The sequence below is a fragment of the Ornithorhynchus anatinus genome, chromosome X1 (genome assembly GCF_004115215.2).
Source record: "Ornithorhynchus anatinus isolate Pmale09 chromosome X1, mOrnAna1.pri.v4, whole genome shotgun sequence".
NCBI classification, from domain to species: Eukaryota; Metazoa; Chordata; class Mammalia; order Monotremata; family Ornithorhynchidae; genus Ornithorhynchus; species Ornithorhynchus anatinus.
Genome location: NC_041749.1, coordinates 103948802 through 103972168, shown reverse-complemented (window position 1 = coordinate 103972168; position 23367 = coordinate 103948802). Strand labels below are relative to the sequence as shown.

Sequence of the window (23367 nt, the reverse complement as noted above, 5' to 3'; positions counted from 1 at the left end):
GGCAGCCAATTCTCACGCCTCCTGCTCCAACTCCTCGCGGGGCGGGGGGGGAGGGAGGGGGCGGTGGGAGGGGCCGGCACGTGCCCACCCCGAGGGGCCGCACGGGGCCACTTGATGCCGCGGCCTCGGGTCTCCCCCCGGGGCGCTGGACCCCCGAACCGCCTAGGCGAAGGAGGGAAGACGGCCCCTCCTCGCAGGGCCTGGTGCGGTGGCCGGGGGCACCTGCCCACCAGAGCCGGAAGGGCAGCCACACCCCCGCCACCCGGCGGTCAGCCTCACCGTTCGGTTCCTCCCCGCCGGGCCACAGCCCCATCCCCCTCGCCGGGCCCCGCTCGCCCACAGCGGCTCCGGCTAACACGGCCTGCCCGGGAGCGACCGGGCGGGTGGCTCACCCTCGTGTTCCGTGCCTCGCCAGTAGTGGCCGAGGTGGAGATCTGCCTTATTTCTTCCACTTGCCGATCTCTCTCCGGCTCCGAGGGATGGGGTAAGCCAAACCCAGAAAGCCGACGGGCGAACCCGATCCCGGGCGACTCGGCCACCTCCCACAACTCGCTTCCTCGGGTCACGGTGGCAAGTGACGGTTGCTTCGTGGGCTTCGGCGCGTGGGGCGCCGACTGAGGCGGGGAGAGCTCGAAGGCGGCGTCACCGGCGAGGAGACCAGTCGGGCAGTGCTGTCGTGTCACGTCGGACGCGGAGTTCAAATGGAATGCTGTATTTTAATTTTCACGCAGGCCCCATATACTCCTTTCCTCACGGAACTGATGTACCAGAATCTGAAGACTCTCATCGAGCCCGCTTCTATCCGGGAGAAGGACACGCTCAGCATTCATTACCTCATGCTTCCCCAAGTTCGGTAAGGGAGAAAGAGCGCAAGTATTCTAACTTCTGCTCTGCGTCTGAGTCGGGGAGAGAGCCTCTGGGTGCGTCGGAATGCGTTGGCCATCCCAAACTTTTGTGTGTGCCTGTGCTGCTAAGTGTTCGAACGGTAAGGCCGCTTTCATTGCCAGAGTGTTCTTTGATTTAATTCGTGGTGCATAATTCATTGTTAATTTCCCTTGCAAATGCTGTTTACAAATTCAGAAAGAGCATCCCTGCTCTGATTACCGCCCACATCTATTAGACTGTTCCCTGCCTGGTCTGCCGTATTTCCATCAATAAAATATTAAGATGTATATTTTCAGCACGTGATAGAAGGCTGCCATAACCCCATTTCTATGTTCAATCTGAATATTTGCCATATAGAAGAGATTGCCGACGCATACTTGGATTCTTTAGAACCTCCTTCCACGGACCCTCTATCATCCCAAACGGCTCTGTGTTTGGACCGAAAGCTCAGCTGAAATCGCGGTTTATAAGGCGTTGCTTTTAGCAGAAGTCATTAAACCAGTTAGCCAATAAGCGGGTTTTTTTTTTTTCCGGCATGCAGTGGGCACATGTTGCCCACCATTTAAAATTAGAGAAATTGAAGTTGCTGGAAGGAATCTCGGAAATAGATGACACTCCTCTTAATGAGAAAGTTAACCAATATATACAGGACAGGGCAGAATGTGGTTATCTATGGTCGTAGCAATATAGATAATAAATTGAATTAAATTCACGAGGCTGTAGGAGGCTCGATTAGATGTTTGGGCATGAATTAGCAATTTGCATAATGGCAGATTATTCGGGAAATTAATGAAGGCTTTCGTATGCGCAGTGAGCGCTTTGCCCGTACCTGCTAGGATATGCGCATGGAGATGTATTTTAAGTATTTAACTTCACTTTTTTTAAGACTCTAAGACTCTGAAAAGTTTCAAGTCAGTGGGATTGGGAATAATTGCAGGCGGCGTTTCGGTGCGAGATTTAGAGGGAAATCGTTTTCTTTGTCTTCCTAATCCAGGGAGGAGCTGATTGACAAAAAAATGGAGCGTGCAGTGTCCAGGATGCAGTCTGTTATTGAACTGGGGCGGGTGATCAGAGAGAGGAAAACTATTCCCGTAAAGGTTTGCAAAGAGTGATATTTTCCCTTAGGGATTTGTGAGCGAGTACCCTACGGGCATGCGGAAGCCCCGCGGTCCGTCCGGGTCCCGTTCCTCCCCACCGCCCGCCCCAAAACCCCAGGTACCGAGTTCCGTTAGCGTACAGCTGAATCCATCTGGCCCTGGGTTGGGTCTGAACAGGCAGCAGCGTAGTTGCCGTCGAAACGTGTGGAGCCGCACCCCAGATATCCTGTCCCCGGTTTGGCCGGGCCCCAGATTTCCGGCTCGTGCTTGGCTCTGTCACGTCTTTTCTGATGGTCTTTCAGAGTAGGTCTCGTGGGGCACGTTTTCTCTGTGGCACTCCCTTGGCCTCCGTACGGGATATTTTCAGTTTCCTCATTCTCCAAGATGACGACTTCTTTCGAAAAGGTGAATCCCCCCCCCCCACCCCCCCAAGGCCACTTAGAACAGGAGAACGATACGAAGAGCGTTTGCGCGAACTGGGTTGCGTAGTCGTTTCTCCGCAGTCCCGTTTTCTGGTTAATTCCAATTCCTTTCCCGCTTTTTTTTTTTTTTTTTTTTTAAGTATCCTCTGAAAGAAGTTGTAGTTATCCATCAAGACCCCGAAGCCCTTAAAGATATCCAGTCTTTGGAGAAGTATATACTTGAGGTAAGGCGAAACGTCCCATATATCGTAGGTGGGAATTTGCTTTCTGTGCTGCTCCCGTCACAAAAGAATTTCTCTTCTGGATTTAGCTTGAATGGTATTAAAGCGGTGCTGCGCAAAGAGGGTGTCTCGGGGCATCCGTCGCGAGACCCGGATCCTGATCCCCGTTGGGCAAGTAGGCGAGTGGCCGCTGGAGCCTTGCCGTCGACGGTAAAGCTTTCCAAATGCGAAAGTCTCGGGGGCCCGTTACAGAAGGTTGGATAGGCCCAGCCAGAAATCCCGGAAGGCCTAGGTAGGCAGCCGCCCGCTGCTCCCAGCGGGGCACCGATGCTAGGCCGACCACAGTGTGGATGCAGATGGGTCCTGCCCCTTTGCGTGCACTCGGACGCTGTGGCGTCCACCTACTCGCTCTCGCCCTTGCGGGACCACGGCGGGTGGGATCGAGAGGGTATGAGCGGAGCTAGAATCCGAATAGCCTGCGTGTAGGTTCTTGCTCTTGAAGTCCCGGCAGTGACGTTCAAGAAGGGCGACTGACTTGTCGGTCGGGGTTCTCATGCTTTAGGCCAGATTCTACCTCTGCTCTGCGTGACTGTCCGGTGACATTAGGAAAATTCTGCGGCGGTTGTTAGCGGTTTGAAGTCTCGAACAAAATTTTCAGCGGAGAGATGTTTACGGCGCAAAGGCTAACCTGCTCTGATTGACGTAGGCCCCTCGAAATGCAGGACTGGGACCGTCTAGGACTCTGGGTCTGTGTCACTCTTCTCTGCCCCTGCTCCCGTGGGGTTTAAATTCTCCGGCAGTGAGGACGTGTGGAAAAAGAAAGGCGTGGGCGGCACCCCGGGGGCCCCAGTTTGGGAGCAAGAGCAGCCTCTGGCCCAGCAGCTTAGTGATGGATGATCCTAAGCGGCAGCGGAGTTGCAGGAGGAGAAGAAAGGAGGGTGGGATGGCGATGATCCCGGATCTGCCACTCGCCTGCTGTGTGACCTTGGGCCAGTCGCTTCCCTGTGCCTCAGTCTCCTCCGTAAAACGGGGGTCGAATCTCCCTCCCTCCAACTTAGACTGTGAGCCCGTTGCGGGACAGGGACTTGGGTCCAGCCTGATGATCTTGCATCTCTATACCCCAGCACGGAGAACAGTGCTCGACGCATGGTAAGCTCTTCGCAGATACCGTCAAAAAGATAATGGGTGGGTGAGGTGATTAGTTGGGCCTTTACGCCTGGAGTGTGCAGACTCCTGTACTCCCCTAGGCAGTTGGAGTGATCACGATATGAAATCTCCCGGCAAATGACCGGTCGGCCAGGGTCCTGTAGGATCGAGGGCTCTACACGAAAGAATTGGGTTGAAATAGAACTGATGCGGTTTCAATCAATGGTATTTACTGAGCGCTGACTGTGTGCCAAACACTATACTAGGCTTTGGGGAGCGTACAGTACAGAGGAGTTGATGGACAGGATCCCTGCCCACAAGGGGCTTACAATCAAGTACCCTCTTACTTTCCTCTCCCGTTTTTCACCGTCCTCCTCCTCCTCCTCCTACCCCTCTTCTTTCCTCTTGCTCCCCCCTAACTCTCCCCCTCCCTCGCCCCCCAGATTCTCTTCCCCCAGGCAACCTCCGTGTTCAGTTTGAAAGGTCGGCACCCCCGTCAAAAGAAGCGCCTCCTTTGCATTCACTCTCCTTCTAGCTTCTCCCCTTGTTAGGCAGTGGAGGTGAAAGCCGGAGAGGGAGAGAATGCGAGAGAGCTCCGTTTGCAGTTCCCAGCGCCGTGTGCCCTGGGAACGGTGGAGGATGCGCTACCTAGAAATAAGTGAGAATAGGGATCCGCAGCTGGAAGGATGGTTTCTGTAGGCTCGGAGCTCAGGACTGTGAAGGCCTTAATGGGGGTTGTTGCTCGTTTCCTTCCCGAGGAAAGAGCTTTACTAGAAGCCAGGAAAGTCACCGCCTCACTCTTCTCCCTCTCGGGCCCCCTGAAGTAAAGTAGATTATATAGCCAAGTACGTCAAGAATTAATGTCAGCTCTGGTTGGAGAAAGGTGGATGGCTTTTTTCAGACAAGTTTAATTCCAAGGTATTAGGGAAAATAAGAGTACCGGATTTCAGACTTTTAAGCCCCAAGTAGAGAGTGAAAATGCTTTCACTAAATTGACAACAGAAAGTGGCGCATTTAACAACTTCCTAAATCTTACTAATATGTCAAGACACTGTGAAAGCATCGCAGTAGCAGTGGAATTCCTAATTAACTTGCAGTTAAAGTGGAATGGCGGGTAATAGAGATGCATCTTATTCAGACTACTTCTGTTTTCAGAATAACTATGGGACCATTCTGGTCCACGACATCGTTTTACTAACTCTTAGGTTGGCCTGGCTCTAACCAGCAGCCGCTATACGGAAACCCTGCATCCTTTGGGCCCCGGCGGCGGGACGTACGGGGATTGGTGACTGTCAGAGGTCGACTGAGCGCTCCTGCTTTCCCCTCCGTTCTCTAGGCGTATAGTTTTCCCCACTCCCGAGTAAGATCCCAGCGCGCTGATATCAACTCGGACGTACACAGGAGGAGAGGGATGACTGGCTCAGGTGTCTCTCCAGGGTCTCCCCCAGCTTATTAAATACTTGGGGATTGGCACAGCGGTTGATGTCAGGCAGTGTGGGACAGAGATCGTGTCCGATCTGACCGTATAACCTTTCCCCTCTAGACTGTAAGCTCACTGTGGCCAGGGAACGTGTCTGTCTGTTGCCGTATTGTACTCTCCCAAGCGCTTAGTATAGTGCTCTGCACACAGTAAGACACGAATGACTTATAGTGGGAGCAAGAGGAAGAACAAGAAGGTCATTTCTTAGGAACACGACACCGTGTCCCATCTGACGATCTTGCACCTACCACAGAGGTTAGCTCGGTGTTTTGGCCCGGTGTTTTTTTTTTTTTTGGTGGTTGTTGGTATTTATTTGTTAAGCACTTACTATGTGCAGGGCACTGTTCTAAGCGCTGGGATAGATAAAGGATAATCAGATTGTCCCCTGGGAGGCTCACAGTCTTAATCCCCATTTTACAGATGAGGTAACTGAGGCACAGAGAAGCGAAGTGACTTGCCCACAGTCACACAGCTGACCAGCGGCAGAGCCGGAATTTGAACCCATGACCCCTGACTCCCAAGCCCGGGGCTCTTTCCACTGAGCCATGCGGCTTCCCACGGCATGGTGTTTTGGCTTAAATAGGGCAATGAACACGTGCAGTATTGTGGCGATAGATAGGTTAAAGTAACTGAAAGCATGATTGACTATGTATTCAAGCGGCACGAGAAGCAGTATGGCCTAGTGGAAAGAGTACGGGCCCGGGAGGAGTCGGAGGACCTGGGTTCTGATCCCGGCCCCGCCGCTTACCTGCTGTGTGACCTTGGGCAAGACACTTCTCTGTGCCTCAGTTCCCTCATCTGCAAAATGGGGATTCACTACCTGTTCTCCTTCCTATTGAGACTGCGAGCCCCATGTGATGCAGGGACTGTGTCCACCGTGATTACTTTGTATCTACCCCAGGAATTAAGCACTTAACAAATAGCACAGGTTTTCAAAATTACTATTATTATTTAGGCTGTGAGCCCCGTGTGGGACCGGCTCATCTTGTATCTTAGTACAGTGCTTGGCACATAGTAAGCGCTTCACAAGCATGGCAGTTGTTATTCATTCATTCAACGGTATTTATTGAGCGCTTACTACGCGCAGAGCACTGTATTCATATGTAAATTCTGAGGATGAGGTTCAAAGAAGTCACCATTTTCCTCTCCTTCAAGAAGAAAGGGGAATGAACTGCCTGTGGAACCTCCTTGGGATGCCATTTCCCTCCCTTGCCAGCGAAGTTTTTTAGCCGTGTCCTGGACGGCCTATTAAAAAATCCTACATCTTGGCTGCCCAGAAAAGTTGATGGGGTTCTTATGATTGCCTGGCCATGTCTGAATTGAAGGCTTCTTATCTGATCCTTCGCTTATCACCTGTGGAGTGAGAGCTGGATCTGGCTTTATTCAACAGATTCTGTGCAGCCGAGATTGAGGTCCTAACGGGGAGCGAGCGAGTTGGGATGGAATGCAGTTATGATCCTCTTGGACGCTTTTAACTCGAAAGACAATCATGGAAGTCCATGAATCAAGCGACCGAGATGACTGCCGTGGAAGATCGTAACTTCAAAGTTATGCCTTTGCTTATGAAGTCCTTTTCAGAACGGGGAAAAGGCTGCAGATGAACAGCAGAAAGGAAATTGAGGTTAGATACCAATCCACACCTGGCAAGGCCTCGCACACGCTATCTCTGTTTCTATCAGATAGTCGTAGGCCGTCATTAGCTTCTTCCACCTAGACGGTCCGTGGTCTGCAATGATATAAGGATAGAAAAAAGGGTTACAGAGACGAAATGAAAGACACCGGCTTATCCTTGGGGCGAGTGTCAGATGTAGTGTCTGACCGTCTGTGTCATCATCATAATAATAAGAATGATGGTATTTGTTAAGCGCTGACTGTGTGCCAAGCACCGTTCTAAGCGCTGGGGTGGATACAAGGTTGTCCCGTGCGGGACTCTCAGTCTTAATCCCCATTTTATAGATGAGGTAACCGAGGCCCAGTGAAGTGACCTGCCCAAAGTCACACAGCTGACAAGCGGCCGAGTCGGGATTAGAACCCACGGCCTCTGACCACCAAGCCCGGGCTCTTGCCACTAAGCCATGTTGCTTCTCAAAAAACAAAATAATGATGGTATTTGTTAAGCGCTTACTACGTGCCAAGCACCGTCCTAAGCACTGGGGGAGCTGCAAGGTCATCAGGTCGTCCCACGTGGGGCTCACAGGCTCCCCCAACGTACAGTCATTGGGCGGGACGTGTGAGGAGAGCGGACTCCCGACGGGATACCTAAATATCCTGCTGTCCCGTCACTAGAAATTTCCGACCGTCGATATCTGCTTCGTACCACTCGCTCAAAACAGTAAGTTTCACCATCCTCCTTTCTTCGCTTGGATGACTTGGAAGCGGCAGCCCGGCCTCTTTTTCGATCCTCCTCCCGAATCCTAGAATCTCGGGCCCAGACCGGGCCTCGAGAGATCGATGGGGTGTGGGCCAGTGGAAAGCGCCCGCGTCCGGGAGTCGGCACCTCGTACGGTGCTCTTCGCACAGTGAGGGCTCGGTAAACGCGATCGATTGAATCGGAGGACCCGAGCTCTAATTCCGGCCCCGCCACTTGAGCAAGTCACTTAGCGTTTTTGTGCCTCCGTTTCCTCATCCGTACAATGGAAGTTCGGTCTCTGGACTCCCTCCCGCTTCCCTCGATCCCCACGATTCTCTCGTGTCTGCCCCAGTGCTTGGCGCCTAGCGCTCAGCAAATACCATTATCATTTGTATTATTCAGCTGGACACGTTCTTCCTTAATGTCTTCTCTCCCACGTCTTCTCTTGCGGTTAGAGAAAAAAAAGCCGGGATTTGGGGAAGCATCCCTTTAATCAGCATGTCACAGAGACCCCAAATTTCTAAATTAGCAGCATTAGTGAGGACGCTGCCGTTCTGCCTCTCGTCAAGAGGTTTCGTAGGTGCTTGAGGTAGTTTTTGAGGCTCTTCAGAGGACAGAATTTCCATTATGTTAATTTACCCCTGGTTAAGGTATGTCATGTGCCTGGGAATGTGGAGGTAACCATTTTCTAGTTGTCCTGCAAAGGGTTGTTGAAATAAATTGCTCTGATGAGAAGAAAGCTTCATAGTTAATAGGAGAGATAAGTAGAGTGTTTTGGTTTCTCTTCTCTCTCCCCATTTTGGGTCATCGTGACCTACGCCATCGTCGTCGTCTGAATTGTCGGCACAGGTAACGATTCCCAGCGCGTCCGTGTGCGGGGACGTGGGTTTTTGATAGCGATTTTGCGGTTGTAGCGGATGGGCTGCCTTGGGTCGTGTAATCTAGGCGGCCACCTGGCACAAGGCACCCAGGTAACAGCATCCAGGATGTCAGGCCTCAGCCGGAGGTAAATTAGCAGGATGTAAATGGGCAGCAGCAGCGGCACGGGAGAGAGCCGAGGGCGGAGACTCAAATTTACTGCGTGCAAGAAGGCGATGGTAAACCACTTCCGTACTTTTATCGAGAAAACTCAACGGATACACTGCCGGGACGATCGCAGATGGAGCTGGGGCGTTCTGGGAGAGATGTGTCCGTGGAGTCGCTGTGGGTCGGGGATGACTCGACAGCGTAATCATTATAATTATGAAATTCTGCCCTGGGCGGCGTATGTTTGCGAAATAGTAGCTAGGTCCCGGCTTTTATAGTTTCTGAGAACTGTCAGTGATAATGATGGTATTTAGTAAGCGCTTACAGTGTGCCAAGCACTGCGCCAAGTGCCGAGGCGTAGATATAACCTAGATCGAACACAGTCCCTGTCCCGCGCAGCCAGAGAGGGCGGGAGAACAGGTGTGTTATCTCCCTTTTACAGGTAACTAAGGCAAGAGAAGGTGAGTGACTTGCCCAAGAACTCACACGGCAGGCCGGTACTGGCGTCGGGACTCCAACCTGGTACCCCCGACTCCCAGGCTTTTGCTCTTTCCGAGAGGCCGGGCTGTCTCCCGAGGCAAGGTTGGGAATAAATTATAATTTCGGTGCCTCCAAGCAAAAGGCGGTTTGGAGAGGTTTTGTTTGAAACAGAGCATAATAAAAACTGATGTCGCTTACTCTCTGTTGGACGTGACTGGCGTCAGTTTCGATCTTTCGATTGTCTCTGACCACATTCCCGAAGGGGCATCTGAATTCCCAAATGCCAGTAGGCACCCTAATTTCATTTGCACAGTCATGTTTATGGCAGCTCTTTTTCTTAATCTCTCTTCTCTTCTTGCTGCATCCTATCGTCTGTTTAAAATTATATTTAACGAGTTGAAAAGTCTATGGGTTTCCCACCTTCTCCTACATTCCTACCCACTAACCCTCTGTCTCCCTCCGAGCAAACCGTTTATTCTTTCCCCCCACCTACTCTCTTGAGTCTGTTGTTTCTTTTCATTTCTGTCTCTGACCAGAGGTGCCAACTTTTCTTTTTGCGGGCGAAAAGGAGGGAGTGGTGTTAGAGGGGATGGGGAATGGGAGGGCACAGGCTCAGAGAGGGAAGAGTCAGAGTTTTCGGGCTTCTCAGCCCTGATCGGGGACTTTGACGTCTCATCGGAGACCTGGGATCAGCGAGTCTGGAAGTCTTACGTAAAAGGCTGTGGGGGCAATTGCTTTCGTGGACCGGGCGCTTATCCCTGACTCCCGATTCTTCCGTCTTCAGCGTAGTCATCTCCCTTTGCCCTCTTACTCAAAAGCGAGACTGTTGATAGCTTGCTTTTTTCTTTTTCGTTCTGCACCCAAATCTACTGCCAGACCTTGACCGCTCCGTTACAGTGCGGGATGACGCACGGATCTTGGTTGTCACAGTGCCTGCTGGGGAAAACACTAGAGCGGAAGTCAGGAGGGCAGAGTTCTAATCCCAGTGCCACCACTGGGTCCTGCTTCATGACCTCGTTGGTCAGCCTACCTGGGCCTCAGTTTCCTCATCCGTCAAATCAGTCGGTTGTGTCTATTGAGCTCTCACTGTGTGCAGAGCGAGGTACTCAGCTTTTGAGAGACTACAGTGTAAAAGTTGGTAGGTGGGTTCTCTGCCCACAAGGAGCTTACAGTCGGGGGGTGGGGCAGACATTAATATGAATAAGCAAATTATGGCTGCATATCTATATGTACCTATAGATGTGCTGCGGGGCTGAGACAAGGGTGAATAAAGGGTGCAAATCCGAGTGCAAGGACGACAGAAGGGAGTGGGAAAAGAGGAAATGAGGGCTTAGTCGGGTAAAGCCTATCAGAGGAGTTGTGCCTTCAGAAAGGCTTGGAAAGTGAGGAAGTTGATAGTCTGTTGGAGAGAGGGCTTTTCAGACCAGAGGCTGGACGGCGGTGAGGGGTCAGCGGTGAGATAGATGAGACGGAGGTTGGCGTTAGGGGGGGAGGAGTGTGTGGTTTGGGGGGTAGGGAACCAGAGGCAAAAGTTTGGAGGGGGCCAACGTGATCGAGGTCTTGCCTATAGAAAGCTTCCGTTTGATGAGGCGGTGGATGGGTAACCGCTAGAGATTCTCGGGGAGTGGGGAAACGTAGACTGAATGGTTTTGTCGAAAAATGATCCAGGCAGCGGAGTGAAATGTGCTCTCACGGTGGGAGAGACGGTCGGCGAGGAGACTGCAGTGATGCTACCGATTGCGATCGAAATGACCCGCGCTAAGGTTTGGCAGTGCTTTTTACGTTACCTAGCAATTCGGTTGAAGGCATAGTCTATTCTACAGCCGGAGCCCTTCCACTTGCCTATGTCCGGTCTAGTCAAAATCATTCATTTGAATTTTTAGCCCCATCTCCACAGTTAATGAGGGATCTCTGGGTTATCCACAGATGGGCAAATCTATTCATTTTGTGGGATAATGAAGGAGATCTCCGCAAATGTGATTTCTGAAGCAAAAAAGGCAATTACCTTACAGAATTTGTCAATAATTAAAAATGCCCTTGCACCCTGAAGATAGTCTCAAGTCTGCAGTTAGTTTCTTTAAGAACGATAGAATTAGAAGAACTTGCGAATCAAAGACGTTTTTTTTAACCTCGTATATGAGTGACCTAAAAAGTTAGAAAATAATCCATCAACAGTTCTTAAAACACCCACAGGAACGCTCACTTGGTACAAACCAGAACACCCTCAAGTACTTAGAAATCACCACAGAAAGGAATCGTGTTGCGTCGATTAAAGGTCGGCCAGAGCGGTGCCCAAATAATAGCGTTCACCAGAGGCTTATTTTAAAATTCTGTGCATTTTTCGATTACTTTTTTCCGAGAGGACGTCGGTGATTGCCGTTCATTCAATCTCCGATTTTCCAACTGGTGTCGTTTTTACACCTAAGAATTATCTTACTCTTAATCGAGAAATAGATCCCCGTCGTAGTCCCCGAGGTCATGTGATAATTTGTAAATCATCAAATTAGGAAGGCCACAGCCCTTCTGGTGATCTCTTGCATTCCTCTATACTTTTCACAGTTGGATGTCAAGGTGTTTTGACGTGATGTTTTCTGTGCTTTTCCTTGTCACGGTCTAATCAATCGAAGGAGCTAAATGTGCGGCAAGTGACATTATCCACAGACAAAAATAAATACGGGATTACGCTGAGAGCCGAACCCGATCACATGGTACTCGGGAAGCGCTTGAAGGGAGCTTTTAAAACAGTGATGGCCTCCGTCAAGGAACTGAAAAGCGAACAGTTGGAGGAATTCCAAAAGAACGGTGAGTCGTGTACTGGATTTCCCGGAGGATCTCAACAGATCTTTTTGGAAGAAGAATCCCATTTCAGTAGCCTCACAGAAGATCCGATTGGCTTTTGTGTCCCTATTTTTCCCCCTCTCCCGTTATTGACTTCTGCTTAGGGAACCGGTCGCTCGATCGCAGTTACTGAGCGCTTACCACATGTAGAGCGCTGGACTGGACGCTTGGGAGAGTACAATACATGCTCCCCGCCCACAAGGAGAACGTCTTGCAGGAATTCAGTGCAGTGCTGACTGAAAGCCCCTCTCCAAGTCACACCTGGAGAGTTCCCAGTACTCTACCAGTCTCGACTGCGGGAGGGAGAGTCAGGCAGAGGCATACCCATTCCATTCCCAGCTCGGGCAGTGGCTAGCGAGTGGAAGGCAATCTGCTACAAGTCGAAACTCACCCTTGCTGGGCAGCAGCGGCAGGGGAGAGAGTCGAGGGTAGAGACCGAGGTTTACTGCACGGAAGGAGGCAGTGGTAGACCGCTTCCGGATTTTTACCGGGAAAACTCTACGGATCCGCTACCAGAGCGATTGCAGATGGAGGGGGGGCCGTTCTGGGAGAGATGCGCCCGCGGCGTCGCTACGGGTCGGAGACGACGACAGCACAAGACGCACGCTGTCTGAAAGAGACTCTCCAGATGCGTGGGATTCTTTTGCCATTCAGATAGATGCCCTCTTGGATGTCATTTCCAAAGTGATCTGACACCAGTAGATGATGGATCGGGGACCGGAGCAGTGGAAAGGAGCGTTTCTTAGCGGGAGAGAAGGGAAAGTGGAATAGCGTCGGGCACGAACGTGAAGTTTGGGCAGTAGAAGACTGTGATGCACGAGCTTGTTGTGGGCGGGGAATGTGTCGCATTCTTAAACTGTACTCTCCCGAGCGCTTAATACAGTGCTCTGCGCACGGTAAGCGCTCAGTGGATACGATCGATGAGAAGAGAAACAGAAATCGAAAGGGAGTGCCTGCCAAATTTCATCAGATGATAATAATAATGTTGGTATTTGTTAAGCGCTTACTATGTGCAGAGCACTGTTCTAAGCGCCGGGGTAGATAACAGGGTAATCAGGTTGCCCATGTGAGGCTCACAGTTAATCCCCATTTTACAGATGAGATAACTGAGGCACAGAGAAGTTAAGTAACTTGCTGCTCTGCAGATCACTGGTTTAGTATATGTTAGCTGAACGTGCCAACATTGAGTAGATAAAATGTCATCTTATCGACGTGGCCAGCTATTTTCCTGGCCCCTGACATTTTTGACGGCTCTGCCCTTCTTCCAACAGATGCGGGTAGTAACAAAATTGAAATTAGTGGCGGGTTTTTTTTTGTGTGTGTGTGTGTGTTTTTTCTTTTTTTCGAACTGGTATCCATCAAAGCGCTTAGTGTGTGTCAAGCACTGTTTTAAGGGCCGGGGGAGGTAAAAAGGTCAGACCCAGTCCCCGTCCCATATGGACTCACAGTCTTAGTAGGAGGGAGAGGAGGTATGGAATCCCTATTTTGTAGATGAGGAATACTTTCTGCAGCTATCTGCAAAAATCTTGACCTTTGATAAGTGATCTGTTGTATATTATAAATTACATCAACATCGGTGTCCCCCTCTAGACTTTAAGGTGGTTACGGGCAGGGACCGTTTCTACTTCCTCTGTTGTATTATACTCTCCCGAGCTCTTAGTACAGTGCTGTGCACATAGTGAGCGCTCGGTCAGTACCGCTGATTGATTTCCTGCTTATTTGCATTTATGTGTTCAAAATAGGCAATGTATCGTATTAACAAGCGGCCAGAGTGACCATTAAACGGGGGTCACGTAAACTTCGAGAAACATTCTCTCGCTAAGCTTACTTGTGCTTCCGCTAGGCACCATTGTAGTGGAAGGGCATGAGCTCCACGGAGAAGATATTTGCCTAAAGTACACCTTCAATCAGATCACCGGAGGAGCTTCCCAATATGAAGCCCATTCTGATGCTCAGGTAATGAAAAGAAGCCTCTTCTCCTTCATTGGCATCATTTTTGTAAAAGTGAGAAACGGATACTTTCCGTAAGTGGTTGTGGATTACGTCAGTGCACTGGCTTGTAGGTCTGGCAACCTACCTTAGGTTATATGTAGTAGGACCCGAGTGGTGATTTTCTCGGCTTCCTTCTAATGGGCATTAATTCTCTCTCTCAAACTGCCCCACCGTATGGGTGTGGATATCTTCTGCGTGTCGCCCCCTGAACTTAGAACAGCGGCGTTTTGCAAGTCCGAGTCGACGGAGCGTAGGTCAGGCGTTTTGTTTTTTTATCGAAGATGGGTGTAGGTCATCAGCTCATCGATTAGGCAGGTTCCTTCCAGGTGGCCCGAGAGGATCGGAACTGCCGTGCAAAGCTTCAGGGGCTGCCCTCAGCGGACTTGAGACCCGCCTAGGTGGGTCCAGGCCCCACCCTCCTCCAGGGGACCCGTACAGGGTAGCCCTTCCCTCCAGATTTCCTTTCTCCGCTAGAGGAATCACACTGCACTCTGAAGCCCCTCAGGTGAACTTCAGAAGAAGCTTCTACTGCAAGGTAAGTCCCTATCTTCGACCCGGGACGGGGAAGGGGGACGGAATCCTCCCCTCCCCACTTCCCCCCGGCAGACGAGTGCTCACATCCCAGTAGTGAGCCCGCGGTGCGCCCTGACTGGTGCCCGCTGTCCCCATTTCCGCTCCTGTGCCAACAGAGAGTTTGGGGAACCGAGACTTCCAGTCTGGGACCCCACCAGTCTTCCCAGAGAACCCCGGATGACCCTCTCCTTGACCTGGCCTCGGGTCTGCTAGGGTCGGGGTCCCTCCTCTCCTGTATCCAGGGGCTCTCTGGCCTCCGGGCAGGGCCTCTCCACTAAAGTCCCGGGCCCATCGTGGACCCCTGACACAGCAGGGGGGCCGAGCGATCCCTAGGGTGGATTCAGAGTTCCTCCTCCCTCCTGGGGTAGCACAGGCTGTCGGCTGTTTAGCTTGTGCCCCCTCTCCACCTCCACACGCCCAAGCCACGGGAAGGCTTGAGATCAAACCGTCCCTTCCACTTGCCCGTTCTGCCGATGACCTCTCCTGGGATGTAGGAAGGGTCCCAGATTCCCCCATCTGGGGAGTCCCCTTACCTGGAATACCTACCCCTCCCTTTTCTCCCTCCCGCCCCCTTCCCTTTGAACCCCACCAATCAGCCAGATCCAAACTGGAAAAGGAGTGTATGTCTAATTTGAAAGCAATTTTTGAGCAACCCGAGAAAGCAAAAGGCTCTGTATTTTAATGGAGTGGGTTGCCGATCTTATTAGAAAACCTGATTGGGGAAAACGGTTGATTGAGTTTTGAAACTTTGCCTCCATCCTGAATCTTCAGGCTTAGTCTGGCTCCTTCTGTATCACTTCATTTTCCACTCGTGCATTTTTGTCATTTTACTACTAGCTAAATATTTTTTGTTTTTCTCTAGTTTATTCTCTTATTCGCTCTGGTGCAATATGTACAGTTTTATGATATACAAATGATGCTAAGAAAGGTTTTGGGATAAGAAAATCCTAAATGTAGAAAAGAAAGTGGTTGAAATATTTCAGTAGTCGATCTATGGGCATTTTCTTTTCTCCCGCCGCCTAGTCCTGTCTTAAAAACATGGATTATCAAAATGTCGTTTGACAGTGGCTTTGAAGAAACTGTTTCTATGAATTTTTCATTTCCATAGATTTTGGTTCTCTTGGATGTTACTCCGGACCAATCAATGGTTGATGAAGGAATGGCCCGAGAGGTGATAAATCGCATCCAAAAACTTCGAAAGAAGGTGAGTGTATTTGGAAACTCCGGCCCCGACCGAGGTTTGTTTCCTGCCTTGGAGTTCTACGTGTGCCTAGGGAAACTTGACGGAACCTTGAAGCTTTCCATTAGACTAGAAATCATAATGTCATATGGGGAAAATCGAAAGCTTAATGCAATGGATGGTGGGAGGTAGAGAATAGAATTCAGTGTATCAGTTCATTTAATTACAAATTACAAATGCTCATTTGAGAACATTCTTTTTTATCCCCGGAAGGCGAACCGAACTGGAAAGTGGGTTTCTTTACACTATAAATAGGGTCGATACTCTGGTCCTCCTTTGAATAGTTAAGGTGACTCCAATGGGCAGTAGCGTGACCTATGGGGAAAATATAAGGGCCCGGAAGTCGGGGAGCCTGTGTTCCAATCGCGGCTCCGCCGCTTGCCTGCTGTGTAGACCTGGGCAAGTCGCTTCGCTTTTTTGCGCCTCCGTCTTTGCACGTAAAATGGGGGTTAAGGCACTCAGTGGTAGAAATATCCTCGCGCGTTTGGATTTTTAAGGAGTGGTCGGGAATCAAACATTTTCACTTTAAAGCTTTGATGATTTCCCGGTGTGCCCCCAGTAACAAAGATCGCTGGAGTCTTACTGGCCCTCAGCATGTATTGTGAGACTTAGATATTTTACAGCAGCAGTAATTACATTGGGCTTCGGCCAGACCCGGAACAGTTGGCTGGGCTGTAAAATTCAGTTCCGTCACGGGTTCTACCCTTGGGGCAGTGGAACACCAGTCCTTTGAGCACCGAGTGGAAAAATAGCATGATTAGACAGCATATTAGGAGCAATCATAATCCTGCCCGACTCAGCACATATTAGCAAGAGCTTACATTTCTCTCTCTTCAAGCAAATTCTTTAGCGAGGTAGATTTCGGAGCCTGTACTTAAACACTCATGATGTGCTATGGGTTTTAAGCTTGGAGGAAGATTTGGTGAAACAGCTACATAGCAGTTATGCCTACCAATACATTTTAGTACTTACCCGAATGCTTGTTAGTAATTTTTACTTGATTTGCACAGTGTGCGATCCCAGTCTGCCAAGAGGACTGGCCTTTGATTCGCTCGGTTAGTATATGTCCAGTTGGCTCGCCGTCTGTTGCCGTGCAGTGTGCAACTATGTGCTAGCTGTAGCGTGTTGAATGAAAAAAGAGACGGTCCCAGCCCTCGGGGACGATGACGTTTTTAAAACACGGTTTGTGTGGTCAAATTGATTTTGCTCTGACTGGAAATCCCTTATATTTTAGTGTAATCTAGTTCCCACAGACGACATCACCGTGTACTGCAAGGCACAACCTGAAGGAGGGTATTTGGATTCTGTTATCAAAAGTCACACAGATTTTATTTTTGCAACAATAAAGGCTCCCTTAAAACCATACCCAGTGCCTGCCTCAAGTGAAGTGCTCATTCGAGAAACGACCCAGGTGAGTGCTGAGCATTCAGGTGAATTTTTACCTTCCCCGTTATGTGGGTCTTTTTTTTTTTTTTTGACTGTTTCGTATTGCTCATTCTCAGATAGGTAATGAAGTGTTAGGCAGACACTATCAGCCAAGTAGTCGGTTTTATTTATTGAGCGCTTACTGTGTTCAGAGCACTGTACTACGTGTACGATAAATTAAATTATGGACTGGCACATAAATGCAGGGGAACTGAGGGAGGGGTGAGTAGGAGTGAATAGATGGTGCCAATCCAAGTTTAAGGGCGATGCAGAAAGGACTGGGAGAAGAGGAAGTCGGGGCTCAGTCGGGGAAGGCCCCTTGGAGGAAAGGTGTTTTTTAATAAGGCTCTGAAAGTGGGAAGAGTGATCGTCTGTCGGATATGAAGAGATAGGGCACTTCAGGCCAGAGGCAGGACGTGGGCGAGGGTTCGGCAGTGAAGGAAAGCGCTTGTCTGACCAAATTTTCATCTGGCGGGTCCCGCTAGATTGTAAACTCCTTGAGGGCGGGGATCATGTCTGCTCTCCCTCTCGTACTCGCCCGAAGGCTTATTACAGTGCTTTGCACCCAGTAAGTGCATTAGAAGTTCCATTGATTTCATTCATTGAGTCATAGTTATTGAGCGCTTACTGTGTGCAGAGCACTGTACTTAAGCACTTGGGAAAGTACAGTATAACAATAAGCGGTGACATTCCCTGCCCACAATGAGCTCACCGTCTGGAGTCGGGGAGACAGACATCAATACCTGTAAAGAAAACTACACGCACGTACATAAGTGCTTTGGGGTTCGGACGGAGCAAAGAGCAGAGGAGCAAGTCAGAGAAGCAGCATGGCTCAGTGGAAGGAGCCTGGGCTTGGGAGTCGGAGATCGTGGGTTCCGATCCCGGCTCCGCCACTTGTCAGCCGGGTGACTTTGGGCAAGGTACTTCACTTGTCTGTGCCCTCATCTGTAAAATGGGGGCTAAGACTGTGAGCCCCACGTGGGACAACCCGATCACCTTGCATCTCCCCCAGCGCTTAGAACCGCTTGGCACATAGTGAGCGCTTAGCAAATGCTTTCATTAATTAATGAAGTCAGAGAGACGCAGAAGGGCGTGGGAGCTGAGGAAAGGTAGGGCTTCGTCTGGGAAGGCCTTTTGGAGGAGACGTGCCTTCAGCAAGGCTTTGAAGCCGGGGGAGAGTGGTTGTCGGTCGGGTTAGAGGAGGGAGGGCGTTCCAGGCAAGAGGCGGGTCGTGGGGTAGGATTGATCGTGGTCCGTGGGATGAAAATCCCATTAAAATGAAGTCCGGGTACTCCCGGAGCTCACGGTTGCCCAACGTTCAATTAAACGGCACTTGGAGCTCATCGTCTGTACAAATAGTTGAGGGTCGTTCAAAGCCGCCCCCAAAGCGTCAGCTCTTTCAGGAGCCCCGAATAAGTATTTTATTGCTCCGTCGGCATTTCCTAATGCCTAGGCCCTCTTGACGTACTGGGAGTAAAGCTCCCAAGTAGTTTGGCCCCGTAAAAAGGCGGTGAAGTAGTTACCTGGGTCACTTACGTCAGTTGCTCTCTGGCTTGAATTCTCTCTCAGGTTGTTGCGTTTCACCCTTCTCCGGGAGAAATGTCTAATATCTGTGGCAGCCCAGCTCTTTTCTGGTGATTCTTCCCAGTAGCAGAGACTGTTTAAGAAAAACGCTCGCATTATTTTCAAATGGCTTTTTTTTCTTTCTAAAAAAGTCCATTTTCCAAAAGCGGGTAGCCACCGGATCAGACCATGAGATGAACCTCATCTCGGTCCTGGTTTCTGTATCATTTCGATACTACCACTCTGGTTCAGCTTGATTTTAGTTGGAGGTGAGAAGTAATTCAGTTTGCTGGATTCCTAACATTACCTGTAGGATATATGTCATAGCAGTATGTCAAGAGAAACGGAAAAGGTGATGAGTTAGAGGCTACAGCTGTTTCTAATGGCCGTGTCCACAGTCAGTCAGTTTAAGGGGATTTGCCGAGTGGAAAGCCCCGATCTAAGTGCTTGAAGGGTACGACGGAAGCAGGGCACGTTCTCCGCCCTCAGGGAGTTTATAATCTAATGGGGGACACCCAGACAAAAATTATTCTTTAGCACTGGGAGCCGGAGCAAAAAACCCAGGATGTCACCGGTAGTCATTTAAGTGTATCTCCAAACCAGTGTTTTTCATTTCTCAATTCGGGAAGCCTTCCTCTTTCTAGAGATGAAAACAAGAGGGAGGGAAAAAAGAAACTATATAGATCTATTTTTCGGATCCTACGGTAAAAAGAAAATTGATCATGCTAAAAAAAAAAGTGTTGGTGAGTAATGCAGACTCTGAAAATGGGAAGAAATGATGTAAGACGTGTTTTTCCTACAGTAAAGATATCAGTACAACCCAGAAGAAATGCAAATTCATTCATTCAATAGTATTTATTGAGCACTTACTATGTGCAGAGCACTGTACTAAGCGCTTGGAATGTACAAATCGGTAACAGATACAGTCCCTGCCCTTTGACGGGTTTACAGTCTAATCGGGGGAGACAGACAAGAACAATGGCAATAAATAGAATCAAGGGGATGAACATCTCATTAACAAAATAAATAGGGTAATGAAAATATATACAGTTGAGCGGATGAGTACAGTGCTGAGGGGAGGGGAAGGGAGAGGGGGAGGAGCAGAGGGAAAGGGGGGAAAAGAGGGCTTAGCTGAGGAGAGGTGAAGGGGGGGATAATGTACTGAAGACAAAAGAAGGAAGGGGCAGGCTGGTTTTCCTTTCATCTGATTCATTGCCGGCAATCAGCAGCACAGGACCTAAACTATTATCTGAGTAAACTGAGTCAGAATTTGGATTGTTCATAAGAAAGATAAATGGCCTGGGAGACAGAGGACCTGGGTTCTAATCTCTCATGGTTTTGTGAGATTGCAGCCTCTGTGTTTCTGGAGAACCGACGGTACCTATCGTTTAGGCACAAACTTAGGTTGAGGCATACCCTGCCATGGTTATTATTACTGCTGTGAGGAAAAATTGAGGCCATTGAAGGACACTTAAAGGTAGAATGGTAAGTAATGGTGTGTACAGTATCTGAGGTTTTTTAAAAATGATTTGGTTCTAATTTGAAGAAATGCAAGAAATGAAGTAGCAAAGGCGTATGATTTGGAAAGGAGAATATTCTTCTAAGAGTTGGGTGTCATTACAAAGGTTTGAATCAAGCGCCGGTTTTAACTGTAGCTTCTAAGGTCAGCGGCCCATAGTCTTGTCTTGTGCCGTCGTCATTTCCGACCCACGACGACACCACGGCCGCATCTCTCCCACCTCCATCTGCGATCGTTCCGGCAGCGTATCCGCAGAGTTTTCATGGTAAAAATCCGGAAGCGGTTTATCACTGGCTCCTTCCGCGCAGTAAACCCGAGTCTCCGCCCTCTCCTCACACTCCCCTGCCGCCGCTGCCCAGCAAGGGTGAGTTTTGACGTGCAGCAGATGGCCTTCCGCTCGCCGACCCCTGCCCGAGCTAGGAACGGAACGGGTCCGCCTCTGCTTGACTCTCCCGCCCGTAGCCGAGACCGGGAGAGGACCGGAAACGCTCCAGGTGCCACCCTGAGAAGGGAATGAGAAAAATAGTCATCCCCGTACTGCATTTTGACATGTTATAAAATGTCATTCAACCCTTCCGCAGCCCAACGGCACTTACCTACATAGTCGTCTGTAATTCATTTTCATCTCTCCCCCACTAGCCTTGAAGGTCCTAGTCTGTGGGCAGGGATCCTCCTCTTTTTATTGTGCTTTTCCAAGTGCTTAGTACAGTGCTCTGCCCACAGTGAGCGCTCAGTAGGTACCATTGATCGATCGACGAGTGATGCGTACTCTCCTGCTTTTAGTTGAAGGGAGCGGATCTGGAGATTACAATTACCAGTGGAACACCTAGTACCGGTCCTGCCTGTGCCTATGTTAACCTCAACATCTGGGTTAATGGTACCGAGCAAGGTGAGTGGTAATCGGTTTGTATTTCTTTGTGTTAGCTACTCGCACGTCTCCCTGGAGGAGATCTGAAAGGACCCGCCGAATCAGATACAGGATCCCCTGGCAGGATTTGGAGTGTCCCCATTCAGTTTTCTGTTTAGCATTTAGCTACCTGAAGTTACGCAAGTACAGTTTTGGGGATTCGCGGCTACCCGTGGGCGCTTGTATCCTGTCCTTTCAAGGCATCTGCACTCTGATTTATCTTTCCTTATCCCCGGGACTTACGGTTGAGTTTCTTGGTGTCACTCTAACAGTAGTTACATCACACAGAGGAGTCGGCTGAAACTTTAAATTCACTGGGGCTAGAACTTGAACGTTAAAGTTATTGAATGAACTACATTATCGGCCTTACAGTCATTCCAGTAGACCCAAACTTGTGCACCATACAAGCCTTCTGCCTCGTAGACCCTAAATCTACTTGGACTGCCGCAAACCTTTCGAGATGTCACCCGCCTCGTTTGACGTCACCTATCCCCAACCCCTTTTATCCTCTCACAACTTTTTGATCTCACCAGCTTTGGCTTTTGCCAGTGGTCGGCAAAAGGGCGCGAAGGAAGCCATTAAGAAAGTTTTGTTTATCATTATCATCCAGTATTTGAGTCCCTACTTGATTGAAGGAGTAAAGGATTATGATAGATTGGTCGTATCTCACCCGTGTGCTCTAGTTATAATTATGTGATCAGTGTAATATTTTAATTGTTTATATTCACAGGACTTTTGTTTTTCGATGTTGATGAGAAGCAGTGAATTAGCAGAAAAAGAACTCTGGCCTGGGAGCCAGAGTATATCTAAACTCGAATCCCTGCTCTGCCCCTTGCCTGCTTGGTGACCTTGGGAAAGTCACTTAAATTCTTTGACTCGGTTTTCTCATTCCTAAAATGGGGATTCGATTCCCATTCTGCCGCCTAGACTGCGGGCCCCATGAGAGACTGAGTTTCCTTTATGTACCTTAGCGCTTAGTACAGTCCTTGACGCATAGTAAATGGTTGACAGATGCTATTGGATTATTATTATTATTGTTATCATCATTATCCCATTTCCGGTTTAATTGGGAGGGAATGTATCCCATTTTGCAGCTGGGATGAAGGCAGAGACTACTCTTAATGGAACAGCATACAACTATTAGATTATATAGACTTTAATTTTTTTTTTAATGTTTTTTTCCTGATTCTTACCCCCCACCCCCACCCCCCCACCCCCCCGCCCCTCCCAAGTAATAGTCTCATTAGAATTGAAAAAGTCCGACCTCTCCACTGAAAGAGTGCAGCCGTAATAAATTAGAGAGGGGAGTGTGAAATAAATCTCAGAGTTAATAGAGGAAAGCTTTACTGAAGGTAAAGTTTCACTTCATCATTATTAATATTTATTGAACATCCACCAAGTGAGTATCATTGTACTGTAGCCTGGATGTATTGCTTTCAAGAAAATCAAAATAGCGACGTGACATAAATATTTTATTCGTCATTTTTAAAATTTATGCTAGATTTCAAACTCTTGTAGTGACTTTCACATGTCCTTGCTCAAGTTGCTTTTAACTTTCCATAGTTTATGCCCTGGCAACAGGGAATACCCTTCATCTGAGTTATTAGCATAGGACTAATGCCTTCGTTGCATGCCTATTACCAGTGTTCAGCCAGCACACTGCTTTAGCGAGGAATGAAAAATTAAGGTTGACAATTGAGTAATCCTACGTGTATTTAGCCAACGCAACCAGAGGGGAGGGAGGCGACTAAGTATCGCGGAGAGATGTTAAAGGCAGCCCGCAAAGTCCAGCGAAGATAGTATGCGTCGGCAGAGAGCTCGTGTTTGCCTGTCGAATGAAGGCAGTGATTGCTGGGCTTTATCTGTTACCAAAAAGGATTTTCGGGGTTTAGAAAGCCTCTCCAAAGCGAATTATAGGCAGCTTTAAGAGCTTCATTTTAATGCCAGAGCAAATGCCACGGCCCCGGTCGCCCCGCACGGGGATTTAAAAATTTACCGCAACTTCTTGTTGTCGTGAGTCTGTTTTCCCGAATGGGTAGAAGAAAATATAGGCTCTTCCCTTCAGGCACACACAATGTTAATTGGGGTGCCTCTGGTGAAAACTCGTCTGAGCATCTGTTGGCATAATCGTGACTTTCATTTCATTATGTTGGCAAGATGCTGCATTAGATTGAGTTAATATGTGTATGAATAAATTGCTTGA

The 23367-nt window shown here is 49.2% G+C and overlaps 1 protein-coding gene and 1 non-coding gene across 3 annotated transcripts in view; both read left to right on the top strand.

The window, feature by feature from the left end:
* Positions 1–23367, top strand: part of IARS1 (isoleucyl-tRNA synthetase 1) — a 126681-nt gene that overhangs the window by 68665 nt on the left and 34649 nt on the right. For both annotated transcript variants that reach the window (XR_003754397.1, XM_029050023.1), the window contains exons 23-30: positions 732–853; positions 1880–1982; positions 2545–2628; positions 11735–11909; positions 13789–13901; positions 15619–15714; positions 16985–17161; positions 21041–21146. Coding sequence is in view for 1 of the 2 variants with exons in the window: in XM_029050023.1 (XP_028905856.1) it covers positions 732–853; positions 1880–1982; positions 2545–2628; positions 11735–11909; positions 13789–13901; positions 15619–15714; positions 16985–17161; positions 21041–21146 (976 nt within the window). In the remaining variant the exon portion in view is untranslated. The remainder of the gene's footprint in view (positions 1–731; positions 854–1879; positions 1983–2544; positions 2629–11734; positions 11910–13788; positions 13902–15618; positions 15715–16984; positions 17162–21040; positions 21147–23367) is intronic.
* On the top strand, positions 12189–12326 carry LOC114807004. The gene has a single exon (XR_003755057.1). It is a non-coding gene; the product is annotated as a small nucleolar RNA SNORA7 (small nucleolar RNA).